This window comes from Hyperolius riggenbachi, chromosome 2 (assembly GCF_040937935.1).
Source record: "Hyperolius riggenbachi isolate aHypRig1 chromosome 2, aHypRig1.pri, whole genome shotgun sequence".
Taxonomy (NCBI): Eukaryota; Metazoa; Chordata; class Amphibia; order Anura; family Hyperoliidae; genus Hyperolius; species Hyperolius riggenbachi.
In genome coordinates this window covers 489,847,158-489,866,383 of record NC_090647.1, presented here as the reverse complement: position 1 = coordinate 489,866,383, position 19,226 = coordinate 489,847,158, and the positions used below count along the sequence as shown (strand labels likewise).

General features: G+C 42.9%; 1 protein-coding gene across 1 annotated transcript in view; it reads left to right on the top strand.

The window, feature by feature from the left end:
- C2CD2 (C2 calcium dependent domain containing 2) overlaps positions 1-19,226 on the top strand; it is a 142,312-nt gene that overhangs the window by 87,219 nt on the left and 35,867 nt on the right. The window contains exons 4-8 of the mRNA XM_068270393.1: positions 1,384-1,503; positions 6,381-6,485; positions 8,866-8,982; positions 11,767-11,878; positions 12,571-12,673. Coding sequence (XP_068126494.1) covers positions 1,384-1,503; positions 6,381-6,485; positions 8,866-8,982; positions 11,767-11,878; positions 12,571-12,673 — 557 coding nt within the window. The remainder of the gene's footprint in view (positions 1-1,383; positions 1,504-6,380; positions 6,486-8,865; positions 8,983-11,766; positions 11,879-12,570; positions 12,674-19,226) is intronic.

The window sequence follows — 19,226 nt, the reverse complement described above, 5'->3', positions numbered from 1 at the left end:
TTAATGTTTACATATTCTGAATGCCTACGCATTTGTTAAACCCACTAAGGACCAATTAGGGGGCTTTCCCAGTTTAATCTCCATTTGCATTTGGGTTCCTGCCTGACATAATCCTATGCTTAGAATCTACATATGCCTGTTTATAAAACCCATATGGGAGTAATGTGTCGTTTGTATTTTTTATTGATGTGTTTAAAGCCGGTATATTCCTTTATGCATCTGAGTGCTATGCCCTTGTTTCTACTTGGCACAGTGACATAGTGGATAGTGCTTTTCCCTGACACAGATGGCGTCCCAGGTTTAAATGTTGGACAGGGCATTTTCTGTTTAAAGGGGCACTACGGCGAAAAATTTTACCTTTAAAATATGTGCAATCATAGACTAAAAAGTGTGTTTTTCCCAGAGTAAAATAAGCTATAAATTACTTTTCTACAATGTTGCTGTCACTTACAATAGGTAGTAGAAATCTGACAGAAGCGACAGGTTTTGGACTAGTCCATCTCTTCATAGGGGATTCTCAGCAAGGCTTTTATTCTTTATAAAGATATTTCCTAAAAAGGAATTAACAATGATGCTGGTCAGCGTCCCTGCTCGCTACAGTTTTTTGGTAGTTGGACAGAGCAACTGCCATTCACTGAGTGCTTTTGAAAATAAATAAATCCCTGAGAATTCCCTAATGAAGAGATGGACTAGCCCTAAACCTCTCACTTCTGTCAGATTTCTACTAGCTACTGTAAGTGACAGCAACTAGTAATGTATGGCTTATTTTACTCAGGAAAAACACTTTTTATTTGTATGTTTGCACATATTTTAAATTTTTAAATTTTTCGCCATAGTGCCCCTTTTAAATAACAATTTTAACCCGGGTTTGAACTTCATCTCAATCAGTAGCCGATACCCGCTTTTCCACAAGAAATCTTTACCTTTTCTAGAATAGGTAATCCGGGTGTCTGTATGACTGATATGGTGGTGAAACCCTTCCAACATTGGGATGTCATGGTCATGACTATTTCCTGTCTGTGTACCTCATTGCATTGTGGGAAATAACGTTGTTTCCAAGTGCAAAGCAACCAGTATCTCCCTCTGTGCATATCTATTCTATCCTGATTTCTGATTTTAAGTATTTCTTAAAATGTATTAAATATCAAAAATGCCTGAATTTGAGCCTTAAAGCACAAATCCCCACCCCACTTCCCAATCCTTTTCATTTTCTAGCTTTGACCAAAGGAAAGACTAAAAAAAAAATAATGAATGTTTTGGAAGTGTGGGATGTTTTTATTTCTGGCTTGTTTTATTATTGCTTTAATTTCAGATGGTGGATGAAGGAAGTTTGTCATCTAACACTTGTTTTCAATCCCCTTTTATTTTTATTTTTTTTCCCAGGTTGTATCATGCTGTCTGGTGGGGGATTCTATACAGTTTGCAGTACAGGTCACTCGCACTGTCCCAGCCAACTCAGGGTGCCAGGTGTACATTGTACGGATCACCCCACTGCTCCTAAATGTGAGTCTGCATTTTACATTCAGGTCTGTCTGCTTTCTTTGAAAAAAAAAAAAAAAAATCTTCTGTTCAGGTAAAAGTGTTTAATTGGAAGCGAAAAACAAAAGTTACATCCAGTAGAGTCTGAGTTATCCGGCACTGATGGAACAGCTGATGCTGGATAAGTATGCTATCTTGTTGCCAGAGACTAAATGTTGAAAATAGGCCTAGCTAATACAGTACTATACTCCACTCTATATACATACCATGAACTCTGTATTAAAGTCAATGATAATCTATTTAAAAAATAAAAATAAAATCAAAAAATCAGCGGATACCAGTACTTAAGGAGAGGGAAGGCTTTGGGTCCTATAGAACCTTCCCGTTCCTCTCTCGGTCCCCTCATTGCAGCGGCCGCTCTTCCACTTGAATCCTCTGCCTGAGGGACTTCAGAAGTCTTTGGGAACAGAGTCCTCCCCGAAGAAAGGCGGCTCTATACCGCGCGTGTGCGAGAGAGGGGCACTCATGCATGCGCAGTATGGAGCGCCTGTCTTCGGGAGGACTCTGGCACCTGAAAACTTCTGAAGCTTCCCTTCGGTGGTGGAGAGAGCAGTATTTGACCAAATTGGTTGAATACTGCTATGGAGGAGCCAGTGCTGGAACAGGCCCCGAGAGAGGAGTGAGAAGGCTCTATAGGACCCAGAGCGTTCCCTCTCCTTAGGTATGAATCTGGCTTTTTTTTTTTTTTTTTAATAGATTCCCAACGATTTTCAATGTTTAATTACAGTAACAAAGTATATTAATCATGGAGGAGCTGTGGAACCCAGTATTTCCCGTATTTACCCTATATTCTGGCGTATAAGACTGGGCGTATAAGACGATCCCCCAACTTTTCCAGTTAAAATATAGAGTTTGGGATATACTTGCCGTGTAAGACTACCCCTCCTTCAACGCACACCAAATTAAAATAAAAATAAAAAAATCCTGTACTGGTGCTGTGTATGAACAGATACTGGTGCTGTACTGTATGTGTTACCCAGTATATAACAGTATATAGTCAATTGACTTGTTGCATTGGTCAACTCTCCTTAAGTAGACTGGTCAGCTCTCCTTGACTACCTGTTTATCAGAGCAGTATGGAAGAATAGTTTGCGACCCCTTAGCAGGGAGATCTGAGAGGCGGTAACATGATAGGACGTATCACCCGGCGTCAATGACACCCGGCGTATAAGACGACCCCCAACTTTTCAAAAGATTTTGAAGGGTTAAAAAGTAGTCTTATACGCAGAAATATACAGAAAGCGCTACAAACAGCCTTTATAGTTGTCATTCACCACTGTGAGTACTGCCGGCGATTTTGTTCTGGTTGATTGAGACTGCTGGTTAGTTGAGGTCTGGAAAACCAAGACACTCTCTACGGTACTTGCCTCAGCAGTGGGAGGCTTCTGGATAGTCAAGAGGCTGCCTGGATCCTCCCTACAGACCACATCTCCATTGCAGGGCCTCTGTATTTTTTTATTCAATTTAGTAAGTGGAATAGACCACAGACGAGCATATCCAAACTTGCCATACGCAAGTAAAATGTGTGCATGAACAGTAGAGGGAAGACGCCTGTGGATTAGGTACAAAAACCTGCGCATGAGTGCTTCCTACTACTTGGCATGCACAATGTGCAAACTGTACTTGCGCATGGCCAGTGGGGACGTGCTCTGTCACTTTCGTGGCCAGAAGATAAAAGCTGCTAGAGTGTGGGCTGTAGGAGGATCTGGGAACCTTCTGGACCATCCAAATGTTTCAACTACTGAGGTAAATGTCTAATGCTGGGCATACACGGCAAGTTTCTTCCGATGACCCGCCAGATTCCCTGCTCGATTCCCACGGGCGGACAATAGCGGGGAATCTAGCGGAAGATAAGGAGTGCCCGCGGGGATTCGTACAGGCGCCGGCGGGGATGCGCCGGGATCGATCCGGCGCATAATTGCATCCGTGTATGCCCAGCATTACACTTGTTTTATTTTTAAGTTGACTATTAACTTGATCCTTTTAAAGTCCGGCCCCTTGCACTCCCTCTCAGCTTCTCATGTGACTCTTCTGAAACCTACAGCTTTCCGCAAGTTTTCCTCACGGCAGAGTCCGCTGTCAGATTTAGTTAAATTTTCCTTTAGCTTAAATTGGAAGCTGAGGTTAGATGGCGAACGCTGGAGAGCACAGCAGTGCTCGGTGTATTGTTAGATATTAAAACGAATAGTTTGTATTGCTGTTTCGTATTTCAAGTACATAAGACTAGCAGTTTTAGTATTCAAGACGCAAAAAACTCCATGGAGGTCCCAAGTACAGAAAGTGAAAGAACATCTCTCCAATGTGGACACTGACAACAATCCTCCCTGCACAAGGCTGCTCAAAACCTAAAGAACTTCCTGGAATTGTGTTTAATCATAACACTGTGGTGTACAACACAAAACATGATGGCTGCTGGCCTTTCCTCTCAGCAGCTTCAGTTTGTCCCCTCAGTCAGTAATGAGGCATGAGAGGAATATTTAGCTCATCCTCTCCAGTGATCGGTGTAGCCCTCCTGCACATTATGCACATTCTTGTTTCTTGTCTCTTTCTATGATAAGCTGAGGAATTCCTCTTCTCTTTTCCTCACCCCTTGGAATGTCTGTGTACATAACATGGGAAATCCTCTGTTACCTCTGTGCTGGTGACATATTCTTACAGAACATAAAGGATTATTTACTGATGAAAGTAAAACCTTTGTTGGCTTCCTGTAGAGCTGCTCACTGCTTTCCCTTGATGTTAATGACTTCACTAGTTGAGGTTACAAAAGTCTTGAGGCGTGTGGGGTTGTTGGCCGAGGAGCTGTGAACCACGCCTATAAAGTGCCCTTTTTATGAAAATATGGAGTATTTTGCATTTCTGTTACTTTGCAGTGCCAGTTATAGCCTGTTACAGACACTGAAGCGAAAAAAAATATGATGAATTGGTTGTTTACTATGAATAATTTCTAGAAGATTAGCAGCAAAGAAAATATTCTCATACTTTTATTTTCAGGTATATAGTGTTTTTTTCTAACATTGCATTATTCTATAATATGTGCAGATTACACAACACTCAGCATTTAAAATGATTCTTTCAGAGCATTCTGTGAAGTAATGACCTCTCCTCTAGCAGAGAAAAAGTAAACAGTTCACTTACAGTTGAGATAATAAAAGTCAGATAACAGCCCTCTCCACGACTAACTTAGTCGGAGAGCTTTAATGGCTTGTTTGCATAGAGATAACTGGAGTTTCTCAACTCTTCCTGTACTGGAAACAATTAAGCTGGCCATACACTGGCCCGATTTGCCGCCGTTTCGACAGCAGATTCGATCACTGGGATCGAATCTGCTGGCAATCGTTCGCGCTACACGCCGAATTTCGATCCATTCCGTCCGATCCCGTCGATCGCGCCGTGCGTAAAATAAGTCGATCGCCCGCGGGTAAAGAGCGCATCGCTAGCGGCGTTCGAGTGCCCGACCGGCACAATAGAGCCCGCATACATTACCTGCTCCGCCGGCGCGACTCCCGGGTCTCCGCTCTTCTTCTCCGTTCTGGTCTGGTCTCCGGCATGCTTCCCTTCTTCCTGTCCCGGCAGGAAGTTTAAACAGTAGAGGGTGCTCTACTGTTTAAACTTCCTGCCGGGCAGGAAGAAATAAAGCATGCTGGACCTGGAGACCAGAGCGGAGACGGAGCAGCGGTGACCAGGGGACTGGAGTCTCGCCAGCGGAGCAGGTAATGTATGCGGGATGGGGGGGAAGCGGCGGCAGCACCACCACCACCACAGATTGTGAACGGTTTCAGGCTGAAATCGGTTCACAATCTGTTTTCAGTAAAGGTAGCCATACGATCCCTCTCTGATCAGATTCGATCAGATAGGGATCTGTCTGTTGGTCGAATCTGATGGCAAATCGACCAGTGTATGGCTACCTTTAGACTGATGTATCTGATCTTAATGTTTTATTTCTTAGCTGTACTACACATACAAATCCATAATATCATAATTTTGTTTTCGCTTCAGTGTCTCTTTAAGGGCTAATTTTCATTAAGGGTGATTTGCATTGTTTTTCCGCACACCACTTCAGAAGCGGTTGCGCAGCCTATTGAAATCAATGGACTGCTTCTGAATTTGTGTGTGGGCAAAACTGAAGCACTAATCAAACAAGAAACAGCGCCAGCATTATGTAAAAAGCAGCAGAGAATATGACTTGTCCAGAGTCCCAAACAGTATAGCAATAAAAAGCAATCTGCACTTAGAGAGTTCCTCAGACAATGGTATAAGCACCCAGTGTCGAGCTTCAGTGACCAATCACCAGTAGCAGGTAAAAATGAAAGGCTTACTAGCCCACAATAGCCCAAACTACAAGGCTACAAATAGCTCTGCAATTGATTTCTAGAATCTCCACTGGTGTATATGGTCCCCAATAAGGTCTTCACATGGTAATACAAGTAGCCCAGTTGGTAGTGCTCAGCCCAGGATGTTAATATAGGGTGGATAAAATAAGCAAAATGGTTTAAGTGTTGACTTTAATAATAAACTTTGTATGTACATAAAGGCTATAAAAGGAAATAAGACTCACATATGGGGCCCTATTGAATAGGGAACCTCAGATATCAGATGCACTCTATAACGAGGCCACACCAGGTAAAGGTAATGGTGCTGCCACAACCGCTATTGTAGGCTGACTAGCCTTTAATTTACCTGCTATTGGCGATTGGTCACTGAAGCTTGCTGGCACTGGGTTTTCAGGGCTGAACATGTACAGAGATGTCTCGAGAGAGACCACTTAGCCTCGGCACTGCTGTGGTGTTGATGTGACAGGTGTTGTGGAAGGCAGCTGATGGTCTTTGTTTTTTTTGTTTCAGCTGGAGCTCCGGGTGAAGGAAGGAGATGGAAATATTCAGGTTCAGTGGACGATGGGGAACTTCACCGACCTCGATCTGCAGGTTCAGCCAAAAACTAAGCTGGAGGTCAGTGAGTAAGTTCTGCCTCTAAACCTTCTCCTACTTCTCTGTGTTCTGTATTACCTACATTGAGAAATAGAGCAAAGCCACGAGGTCAGACTTGTTTATTATCACACTAATGTGACGAAGGGGAAAAAAGGTGAGGCCTTTCCATGTTCAGCAGAAAATCTCCCGTGCTCTGGATAAGTTGTCTGTTTACACAGGTGTAAGTCCTCTCTTGGCAGAAGCCCTCACTTTCCAACCATCCCTAGGTGAATGTTCTATTCATACTTTTAGCAAAACATGAGTTGGAAACCCAGCCCAATATTTTATTTTTTGGTGGGATGTTGCAAGAAAAAACTACAACCTCCTAGGATTTTATTGCTGGATGCTCCCACTGGTCTATACTTTTTTTTTTTTTTTTTCTACTTTGTGACTTCAAGGGAAAGTATGAATGCTGTAATTTTAATGATACTTTGGTGATCCTTCAAGTACTCCTGTAAGTTTAATGACCTGTAAGAAAAAACAGAATAAAAAAAACTACAGCATAACTCACCTACTTCTGGTTACCTTTGTTTTCTTTATGCTTTGTAAGCTCTTCCGTTCCACCGCCCTGTCCTCTTGTATGTATGGTGGCATGTTCACTGTTCTGGCGCTGACCCGGAAGTACTTTCAGGACAGCGCCATAGCGGTGAAAATGCCACTATATATGGTGACATTGTGGTGGATCGGGAGAGCTGATGGGCAGAAAAGACAGCAAAGGGAACCAGGAGTATGCGAGTTTTGCTGTAGGTAGTTTTTTTTTTTTAGTTCTTTAAATTGTAGTGGTGGGTGTGATCAGGGGCATTCCTAAGGAGGCCAACTGCAACTTCCTCCCAGCCCATATTCAACGTTCTAATCAGTTGAAGATTTCGCCTGACTAGTGCGGGGGGCACTGGACTGAGAGAATGGTGCTGTGATGTGTCAAAGCACCATTCACAAAAAGGCACTAAGAGCAATCAAACCCTCTCAATTCAGTGGTACTTGTACTTACACAAGTACAGTTATCTGTTTGCCCCCCAGTGTGCTTCAATAAGCTAAACTGGACCATTTTTAGGAAGTCAGGGAATAGTGAATTGCCCTAGTGCTCCTCCAACCCACACTGATAGTTGCATACAATAGTAATGCCTTCTACTGGCTACCCAAAATAAGCTTTGAGACGCATGGGAGGTGGGGGCTCTTGATAGCGAGGGGCAGGAATTCTTCAGAACCAGGCAGTTTTTAGTATTACATCCATTATTGGTATTGTCCTACTCCCTGCTGATTGAACTTTGACATTAAATTAGTATACAGCTTCCAGTGTAGTGTGAAGGGGAACGAGGCTGCAGAGGCTTAATTTATGATCTGGACAGGAACAGAGATGGCCAATGAGATGCTAATAATTTCAGATTGCATGCAGATTTAATGCAAATGCATTTGGTTTGGAATAAATTTCAGTGAAATGCCCTTCCAGTCAGTTTTCATTGGCCCATATCCAAGCTATAAACAAGTTGCATTCATTTGAATGCAAGCTGCACTTGTCTGTATTTCATTGTTCATCTTTCAACAGAAAAGCAGGTCCAGATTGCTTGGTTGTTATGCATTTTGTTTTGGGGGTTGTCAAACAGGTACGCGGACTGGAATATGTAAATTATTTTTTTCTTTCAGGATTTTTATAGAATGTATTTTTTTATTAGGTATGAATTTTTAATTTTTGTTTACATTAAAACACTGAAATTCCTGGTAAATGTATTACTTAGGTTAATAAGTAGGAGCAGTTGAAATTTAGGTATACATGCTATCATTTAAATATTAGTTCACACTCCCTGATTTTTCAGTGGGAGTAATGATGTCATGAATTTTCTGAGTCCGCTGCAGAGAATTTCCTTTTGAAAAAGTCAGTCATGTGACCCGTACATTATGGGTGCACAAGGCAGCACTGAGAGGGAACCTGTTGGTGCACTGGGGCTAGTGGATAGGACACTGTCTTTGGTAATAATGTGACTGTGTATGAATGAGCTATTGCCATGATTTATTCTTACTGGGCATACCAATGTCATTGAGGGCACACTTCTAAATTTTTGCTACGGCAATCTCTGCAAGCCCGTGATCCCTGAGGATCTTTAGTGCCTCTATTTTTTTTCAAAATTCGAGCTCCACCTCTTTAAGATTGCCTACCACTGGTCTGTAGCATCTGATCTGTCCTCTATTGTCATCTCCAGGTGTCAATTACCCAGGTGCTTTTGCATGACTTTGTTGCTGTTTGGTTCCTAATAGCACCGGCAACCAGTTACTTCCTCGTTTCCTGCTCTGCATTAGAATTATGAAAGAGGTTTCTAGTGTATGGCTAAGTTTTCGCTCATGTGTCTTTCACCTGTCCTGCCTGCAGACCCCGGGAGCCTCCGTACTCATGGAAACCCTAGAGGATATAATGAAGAACCTTATGAGTGGTGTGCGGGCGAGTGTGGAGCTGAGCACCCGGCCGGCCAATGGGAAGGATTCTCAGGTGCGTTCCTAGATGGAGTCACTTGTGCCTCAGCTGTGCAATCATTGGTCGAAATAAGTAGCCCTCCGTTCAGCATATTTTATTGGTGTGGGACAGTGTGAGTGCTCCTTAGCTGGGAAGTGAGATGTAGATAGATGTCTATAGTGATTTACTGTACATTGAGTAAACCATGCATTGCTGAGAACTGGTATCCCTTGTGTTACTACAAATTTTTATCAGATATTTTTTTTTAAGAGATTGTTTCAATTTGGAAAAGGATATACAAATTCATAACGCAACAGGGTCAACACTGACTGTCCTATCCCACCCTCCTCATCCATCATGTGGTCTGTTCCTGCTTCAGGGAATCAACACCCAACCAACAAGCCAGTCCCCATAACCCCAATCAACAAGTCAATATATGCAGTCCCCATAACCGTTCAAAAATGTTTGGGACAGTTCCTGTTCAGGTAATTAAACTTATACACATAAAGTGAGTCCCCAACCAATGTTATCCAGTCATGAACCTTAGGTGGCTGTAGTTAAACCCAGTGTAAAGTCAAAGGTTTCCTAGTGTGAAAAATAGATATTCCAGAGAACAACCTGTCAGTCGCTAGAAAGGATCAGATGCGCTACCCGCAATGCTCCCAGGCTTTGGGAGGTACAGAGATTGGCATGTTAATTTATTTATTTTTACTTTTGAATTTACAGGATTTTTTAATTTTAACTTTAAAATCTACACATACCAGATTTGGCTAAGGCAGAACCCGAACATCACATTGGGCTGATTAATCAAGCTGCTAACTTCCAAATCTGATCAGCTCTGTGCAAAGTTCCTGTCCCATTCATTCTGGTTCCATTGGATTAAAAAAACAGAAACCTTTTGTTGTTGCCTTATATGAACAACCTTTTTGGATTGTGCAACAGGCTGTTCACTGGCCAATAAATTCTCTGCTACGATTATTGCATAAAGCGAGCTTTTGTCCTATAAGAGTTATAGAGGAACTAAGCAGTGGAAACTGGCTCCACGGGTAATGGATTCTCTGTTATGCTGGGAATACACGGTTCGTTTTTGCCTTCGTTTAAACCTTCGTTTCGATTGTGCCTTTTGTCCTTTTCGATCCCGAAATAATCGGTCATACGGTTAATATCACCACCCACGGTTTCGGTTTTTTTTTCGATTCTGATGGTTTCGTTTTTCCAATGATCGAAGGCTGCAAAGAAACGAAACGAAAATCCCTTTTTACAGGGACGGACTAGCATAAACGAATATATAATCGATCTGAACAGCCATCAAGCCTACCAATGGCTCGATTAGATGGATAAAGAGAGATATCAAACATGTTCGATCACTAGTCGTTCGTTTTTGGGGTCTATTAATCGAAACTATAATGAGATTATGACTATTTTCACATACGTTTTCAACACTCGATTCGTTTACCGAACGAATCGAAGGTTTAAACGAAGGCAAAAACGAACCGTGTATTCCCAGCATTAAAGAAGACTATGAAAAAGGAGATTCTTCGGATTGGTTTTGAATGTGTGGGGTGGAGGAGGGGGGGGGGGGAGTTTACTTGCTGAAGTCAGCATTGTGCACAAATCATTTTATTGCCTATGATTTAGTCGCCTTGTCCTGAAATTTTAAAGGGACATAATGGCAAAAAAAACCTGTAAACTGTAAAATACAGATTTACGTCTTCATATAACATGTACTGTACATATCGGTACATTTTACTTTCTATGTAGCACTTACAGAAGGCATTATGATCCACCGGTTCTGAACTTCTTACAGACTTTTTTTGGACTTGTCTATCTCCTCATGGGGCATTTGTAGGAGTGGCAGGGGTATAGTTCAACTGCCAGTATAGTGTGCAAGTGAGTTGAACGTTTAAGTGGCATCATTGTTAGTTCCTTTCCAGGGAGTGCTTTTGAAACCATAAAAAAAAGTTTGAGAATCCCCCATGAGAAGATAGACGAATTTAAAACCTGATGTTAAGAGATTTAGAGCTTTCAAATTATAATACTTATAGTAAGTGATAGATGCACTAAAAAAAAAAAAATTTACAGTGCATTTACCCCCGGACGAGTTTATGTATATGTACGTATGGGTTTCAAATTTTACAATTTTTCACTATAGTGTCCATTTAAAACCGTTGATTGCCACATAACTGCTTGTACCAAGGGAGTTTCCACCCTCCAAGGAAAATTAAGGGCTCGTTTCCACTAGTGCGGCGTGCGGCTCTCAGACGCACGCCGGCACTGAGCGGGTGGGCGGGATCGCAGGCGAATCACATGAGCCGTGCCATGCACGGCTATGGGATTCGCAGCTTCCGCCGCGAATTCTGCGGGGGGTTCCGGCCGAATCGCTCCCGCAAGCGATTCGGCCGCGCCGCCGCTATCCCCTATGAAGAGTTTCCCCGTGCAATTCATGTGCGGGGAAACTCTCCCGAATCGCGGCGGAAACCACGATAGTGGAAACGGGCCCTTAGTGTACACAAGATATGGCCACAAACTCGTGCATTTACATTTCAGTAATGTTAATCTTGACTTCTGTGTGTTCAGTCAATAGTCTTATTTTGTTTTTCCTGGAACAGTAAACAAAGTTCCCTGTGTTCCCATTATTTTAATTCCTCTGAGGTCATGTGTAAATTTTTAAGTGACTTCTGAAAAAGGCAATGTTTAATTGATGAAAAAGAATATATGCAGTGTGCTGCTGTTTTCCCATTCAGTTCTAATCTGATTGGCTACTTTGGGTAACCCTGAGCTGGTATAGTTCTCATTGCCTGTTCTGTGATGTCATTGCAGCATGGTAGTCTTTCCCCGGTGATCTGCCCACCAAAGCCTCCCCGAGCCCACGAGCTGAAGCTTCAGTTGCGGAATATCAAAGCCTCACTGGCAGCAGATTCCAACCCACCAGGTACTGCATGGATAATGGTCTGTTTGTTCCCTTACTGGGACTTGCTGTTGGATTCCTCTGTGTTCAGTTGTATGCATGTTTACTGTGTTTACACTTTACTGTATTGTAAAAATGGCGGGTCTAATTTTTCAGCCCACTTTCTGGTGCATCTGGTACCCACATCCGACCCGCTGGCCCCCAGACCCGCATCCCAACCTGCGACACTTTTTTTTTAAATTTTATAATAAAATATACATAGCTACTGGAAGGCTGTAAAGTAAGTGAAAACTATTGTTCTACAGAAACCAAAGCCAAAGAAGTGTGAAGATCCTTTTTTTTTTTTTTTTTTTTTTTTTTTTTTTTTTTTTTTTTGTTACTAAATTATCTGCTTGCTTGCTTTCACTACCTGCACCCGCAGGCCGCTACCCGCAACCAGTTTAGAATAAAAATTTGTAACCCAAACCCACAGGTACCTGACCCGATGCAGGCCTCTACCCTGACCAGTTATGCAACATACTTGTATTATTTCACCCCCATTTTTTTATTTTATTTTATTTTTTTTCTGTAAATGACTGCTACGTGGAAAAAAGTGTTTTACAGTGAATGACAGTCAAGTGTACATTTCATATTAAAATGTACATGTTTATTAAAATGTATTTCTCATCCATAGCCATCTTTTAACCCTTTCACTTGTGATCTTTGTCTTTGCTCAGATATGGTTGTATGCTCGGTACAGCTGAATGATCCAGTCCAGAAATACACCACAGCAGCCATAAAACACACCCTGAGCCCCTCCTGGGAGGAGGAATTTGTTTTGTAAGTAGATCTTCCAGGTGGGAACATACTATAAAAAAGATGAACTGAGACCTCAATGTGGGTGCAAGCTTACATCTGCTTTCTTAGCTGACCCTAGGCATATACCTGTGTTGACATGTAAATGATTTGGCGCTGCTCTCTAAGATGCTGTTAGAAACCTATTTTATTTACTTTACTCAGCAATAACACAGAGGAATGCATTTATATAGATTGTAAATGTGCCCCAGCAATAAACTGCAACACTTCAAGAGGTAATCCGATTCGAGGAATTGGGGCATTTAGGGTAACTGCACTTAGTTAACTTCAACTATATCTTTCAGTATTTTAGAAATGTTACTGAGGCCATAGACTTAAAGGGAACGTGAAGTGAAAGGAATATGGAGGCTGACATGTTTGTTTCCTTTTAAATATAATGCACATTGCCTGGGGCTTCCTCCAGCCCCTGACAGCCGTCCTGTGCCCTTACCACAGCTCTGGTGGCTCCCGGTCTCCTCCGCTGCAGATGCTGACCTCGCCAGCTCGGCTTTTCGGGTCGGCTTCTTATGCACTCCGCGGGTCACATGGTAGCACCGACTTCATCAGGACTGTACTGCGCAGGCGCAGTAGTTCCCATGAGTCATTGTAGTGAGCCATTTTAAGTGATGGCAGCTATCAATCTGGATGTAGCTATTAACGTCCGCCGGTTTCAGATAGGTTTTAGTCAAAATCTCTCCAGTCAAAATCTCTCTATTCTCCACATACACTGTCAAATCAAGGAAGTTGATGGATTGTCTAATTGAGCTCCCAGTAAAATTCAAATTGTAAGTACTTAAATTTAGCCATCTTAAGAATTCCTCCAAACTTTCTGCAGTGCCATCCCATACAAAGAATGCTTAATTAATAAATCTCCTCCAGAGCACCAGAAGGCTACCGGGGCCCTCAGGACCACTGAGAAAGTGCTCTTCCCAGTGGGCCATATAAAGATTATCGAATGCAGGAATGAACCTGGTCCTCATGGCTGTCCCAGTGCTCTGGAGGAAGTGGTCACCATTGTACACAAAATAGTTGTGCTGAAGTATAAACAGAATGCTCTGCACAATAAAGTTTATTTATTCTTCTTGTAGGTTGGTGCCATTTGTCCAAAAATTCTCAGTAGTCTCCATTTCTTTCTCATGAGGACTCAGTGTATTACTAAATCGCATCAAAAGTACATAACCAGTACTCTTCCTGCCACTTAATTTCAGATAACATTTTCAAAAAGTGTCCTTAATATACGCGGGGGTAGTTAACTACTTCTTGCAAATAATGAATGTAATGAATAATCCCATTTTTTGCATGCATTTTTTTCCCACTGCAGCGGTGTAGTGGATGTGGTGGAGTGTGTGTGCTATTAGAGATATTAATAAATACTGTGCACTTTTTGCTGATTTTATGAGTTTTAATAAATACAATAGTTTGCCATTGTATAGCGCTTGGTTGAAATTTTATCTAGCATTTTACCAATACCACGGAACCAGTGGGTTTTTCCCTTTCCAGACCCAGCTGCTGACTTTTAAAGGCGCAACACTGTTTTTTTTTATTTTTACTGTTTTAACCCCTGTAAATGGCAAACACTTGAAGTCTTTCCGGCCAGATATCTTTTTTTGGAAAAGATTATTCCTGTAGCAGACGGTGGGTGTGAGCAAATGATGCTTCTGGCTTCACCAGAGTGGAGCTTTGGTTTTCAGATCACTAAGCAAGGAGGAAAGGGGCCACCCTTAGTAGAATTTGCATGCAATCTTTGCAAATGTAATGTATCTTAGTGTCATCGCAGTGTGCACGTGGAAAATCGCATGCATAAAACGCTAGGACAACTGTGAACGGCCCCTAAGGTACTGCTTAACTGAATCAAGTGTTGGATGCTGTGATTTGCAGGTGCCCAATTCTGCTTCCTGGGTTAGGCCAATAAGCATATTCAACACTTTTTTTTTTTTTTTTTTATCTTCTATGATGATCGGCCTAAACAGTCAAAATTGGCCATTTCAGCCAATCAAAGTATCATGTCTGTGGGTACCATAAAGGGAACCTCAGCGGGATATGGAGGCTGCTATATTTATATTCTTTCTCTTTTTTTTTTTTTTTTATATATATACCAGTTGCCTGGCAGTCGTGATCTTTCCAGAATCGGTAGTGCCTGAATCACACACCTGAGACAAGCATTTGGTTAATCCAGGCAGACACCAGGCAGCTTGTTATACTTATGCTTGTTCAGGGTCTATGACTAAAATAGTATTAAAAGCAGAGTATCAACAGGACAGCCAGGCAATTTACATTGTTTTAAAGGAAAAAATGTATGGGATCTTCCATATCCCAAGTTCCCTTTAGGATCTTTTATTGTTGTCCCTTTCTCTTCTTAGAGTAAAAATGACAGCCTGTCATGACAAACTTTCTTAAAGTTAACTTGAGATGGGGGGGAAATAAAAAATGTATACATACCTGGGGCTTCCTCCGGCCTGCTCATTTCAGGACCCCCCCCCCCCGGCCATCCTCCAGGGCATAATGGGCAGGTGCAGTCGGGCTCTGCGCACTCCCCAGTCACACTCCTATTACCGGGAGCGCTCTGTGCCTGCGCAGTAGTACTGTGCAGCCGCAGAGTGCTCCCGGCCATGGGAGCGAGACGGGAGCATGCGCAGCCCGACTGCACCAACTGGACAACTTGCCGGGGCCAGTTGTGCAGGCAGCAGAGGGCGGCGGCGAAGGAGCGACCATGCCGGAGGGTGCGTCTCAGGTATACTTTGAAGTTGGATTGGGGGGGGTTGCATTAATACTTAGAAGTGAAGAAGAAACGCCATTGGCATTGCAGGTTAGATAGATAGATAGATAGCTACTACATCAATACAGGGACAGCAAGCCCACTAATGGAAGTATGGCATGCTCTGACCAGTGAAGCTGACCATAGTACCAGATGAGGGAAAATGAATGTCGGCACTGCAGTCTTCTGTGTTTATTAGATGATGTTTGCAAGGCACATGCAATATTAGAAAATTGTGAGCACAAGTGTCTCAAACTGAGCCTCTGTAGAAACGCTGAAGGAACAAAACGGCGTCAGGTTACCTTTGCCCTGCACCCACCCATCCACTGACTACCCACCAGGACCGGTATGTGCATTCCAGTTTGTTTGCCACTTGTGCTCACGATTGTCTAATATTGCATGTGACTTGCAAACTTCATATTATAAACTGAAAGACTGCAGTGCCGACCTTTATTTTCCTTCATCTGGTACTATGGTTAAATACTTACCTGCCTGGTGTAATGGGGTCACAGGTGACGCTCCACAGGTGACAGTCTCCCCGGTGATCGGACAACCAGTCGTCTGACCCCTGATGACAGCGAGAGACCGAAACTAGTTGGGATGAGAACAGGCAAAGCTATACTGATACCAACCAGAGGGCTATAGTAGCACATGGGTGGGAAGCGATCTGTACCTCAGAGGGTCCTATTTGGGTCAGAACCCTCACAATGTGAGTGCACCCTTATGATGTTGGATGCATTTTATCACTGTATAAAGCAGCTGCATGTTATGAATCTGCTGAGAGTACTCTCTCTGATCTTTTTTGCACTGGAAGTGTGCAAATAGGTCGTGGCTGTGACCAAGAGCGATATATTCACACTTGTTGATTCCTGGATTTCCGGCGCTGCGGCGTATTTAACAAAAGTCTGACTGTCCCGGAGAAGGCAGGGAAGGTTTGGATATCTGATATTTCTGTCATCGCTTTGAAAGACGTGCATTTGATGGCGGATAAAAACTGCTAAATAGCTGTATACATTTTAAGTATGTTCAGTTTTCATTAATGTATTGCTTCGAGTTCCTGTATACATTTTGTAAAGTGGCTTCCCATTATGTGTCTGATAGCAGGGAAGAAATCTGCTACTGTTATCCCAGAATACTGATCACTACCCGCTTCTGCTGGCTGTGAAGATATTACAGGAATGTGAACAATGCTTTTTATAGTGGAAGCATTTCCTACATCTCTAGCCCCTCTGCACATATTTCACAGTACTAGGCGTGAAGGCAGCAAATGCCCATACATGCCCATGCTGCTGCTCCGGACTGGAGGCACACACTCCTGAAAGGGAAATGAAAGGCTCACCATAGGTCAAATTCACAATCTGCTACCCCTATAGCAGGAGAAAGTGCTCAGAAATGGCGTTTTTTATATTATCTGATTCTGACAGCTTTCTGTCAGCAGGGCTGCCCTCATATCCACTCTTCTACCCGAGATAACCTCTGGCTTGTCCACGCGCCTGACCTAAAGATCAGACAGCTGATGACTGCCTCAGCTGATAATCAGGTGTGGGTACAGCGACTTGCAAGCGATCCTCCCGCCATATCAAGTTACCCTATTGCATTGTTCACACCGCTCTCCTGCCTACAGTGTGATGTCACGCCAGTCCGTCATCACTCCACATAGCAACACACCGTATTGTCAACTACACGTCTGTGCAACCCGGCCCAGGGATGTCGCCCCAGGGGATCGGGTCCCGATTCCCGACATCCAGCACTTTTAGGGCTCATTTGCACTACCAAAATTATACAATACGATATCGCCCTGTGAGCACTTCCGGTTTACTTCCGGAAGTCTGGATGTGGGCATTTGTAATGGTGAAAGGGAATCTGATGCTTGCTGCGAGAATCTGCATTATTATTTTTTTTTTTTTATATTTTTATTTGTCTACAAAAATTACAAAAACCACAATACAAGTTATTCATAAACGCCGTCCATCTTCTAAATACAGTAGCTTACTATGGCCAGTCTATACAATAAATTAAACCGTACAAACAGCCTAATTTTCTATTAACCAGAAGACCCATTTTTCAAGTATTTTATCATTCTAGTTACACTGTGAAAACAAGAGAAAAACAAATCGACTATTATCCCTTATCTCATATCCCCCGAGGTGGTATTTCCATATCTTATATTCCTTATACTTAACATTTATCATCTTTATTTATCTACCTGGGAAAGTCAGCTCAATACATCGTTCAAAGAGAATAGGATGATTGTTGTTGTTCGAGCCTCTAAAGGCGCGTACACACCCCGTATTTTAGCAAACGACGGGTCCATCAGACCCTCCCGCGGGTGGTCATTCTGCCCTCAGTAGTCTTATCAGTCTGTCGACCGCCTGTACTCTCGTTTGCTAAAATGTGTCGTGTATACGCGCGCCAGCCAGGAATAAAAAATCAGTTTAATTTTTCTGGGGCTTTTACCAGCCCCCTCCAGCCGTCTCGTGCCCTCGCATTCACTCACGGAGCCTCCGGTTCCCTCGCCGCCAGCTAGTTTTGTTTTTGTTGACAGGCCCGACAGTTCTGGCCACGCGTATTTTTCTTTGCGTTCCTGTCCGCAATAGCGTCCTGCGCCTGTGCAGGATGCAATTGAGGATGGGAAAATGAAGCATACACGTGGCCAGGCCTGCGCAGGCGCAGAAAGCCCGCAGACTCCCTGTCAGGGCCTGTCCGCGAAAGCAAAACTAGTTGGTGACAGGGGAGAGTAGGCTCCGTAAGTGACTGCAAGGGCACGGGATGGCTGTCGGAGGCTGGTAGAAGCTCCAGGCAAGTAAAACTGATTTTTTTTATTCCTGGCTTAAGTGTTCCTTTAAGAAGAGAGAAATTCTGCATATCTTTTGGTTTCCTTGAACTCTAACCACCTTCTCTATTTAACATATTTATCTAGCTTATTCATTCTAAGAAAATGCAATTCATCAAAAGTCAACAACCTATTTACTGCCTCACACCACTCCCTCACCGTAGGAATTATGAGACTTCCCGTATCTAGGTACTAGGCTCTTGGCTGCATTGAGTAATGAAGGCATAATAGACTTTTTATAGCTCTTTACCCCTGATTTGATACCATGTAGCAGAATCTGCATTATGTAACCAATTCTTTTCCCAGGCTGCATGGGATTGCATTGCAAAATTAGCATGCAATGGAAACTGCTCCATTGATTCGCATCGGTTTAAGTTTTAGTGCAAAGCGATGTATGTAGGTAGAAAAAAAGTCTTGTAAATGTAATACCTTTTAATGGCTAACTGGTAAAGTTAAATGATGCAAGCTTTCTGGGATCTAGTCCCCTTCTTCAGGCATATTTCCAGATGTTGGCTGTAGTAAAGCACTGATGCAGGGAAATGGCAAACATGAAGATGGCAGTTGTGCTGGGTGCTGTTTAGCAATTAGATGTCAGGGAATCAGCAGGCTGGAGCCAGTGAGCTTTATGCAAGCAAGCATGAAATCTAGCAGGTTTCTAAAGATAGTGAAGCCAAGTCAATCATGTTACATAAGGAGTAAAAGCGATGCTACCATCATATCGGATTGCGCTAATGGAAACTCGCCCTGAGGCAGCGTTCACAATTGTTGAGCAGGAGCCAAACTTCAAGAAAACCTGAACTGAAATTTAAAAGTCAAAATAACCATACACAAGTCATACTTACCTGCTGCGTAGTCTACTCATCAATCTTTCTCCTCTCCTGCGTCCTGTTTGTCCACTGTGATCAATGGAACTCTCCGTCCTCCATTTTGAAAATGGCCATTACCCCATA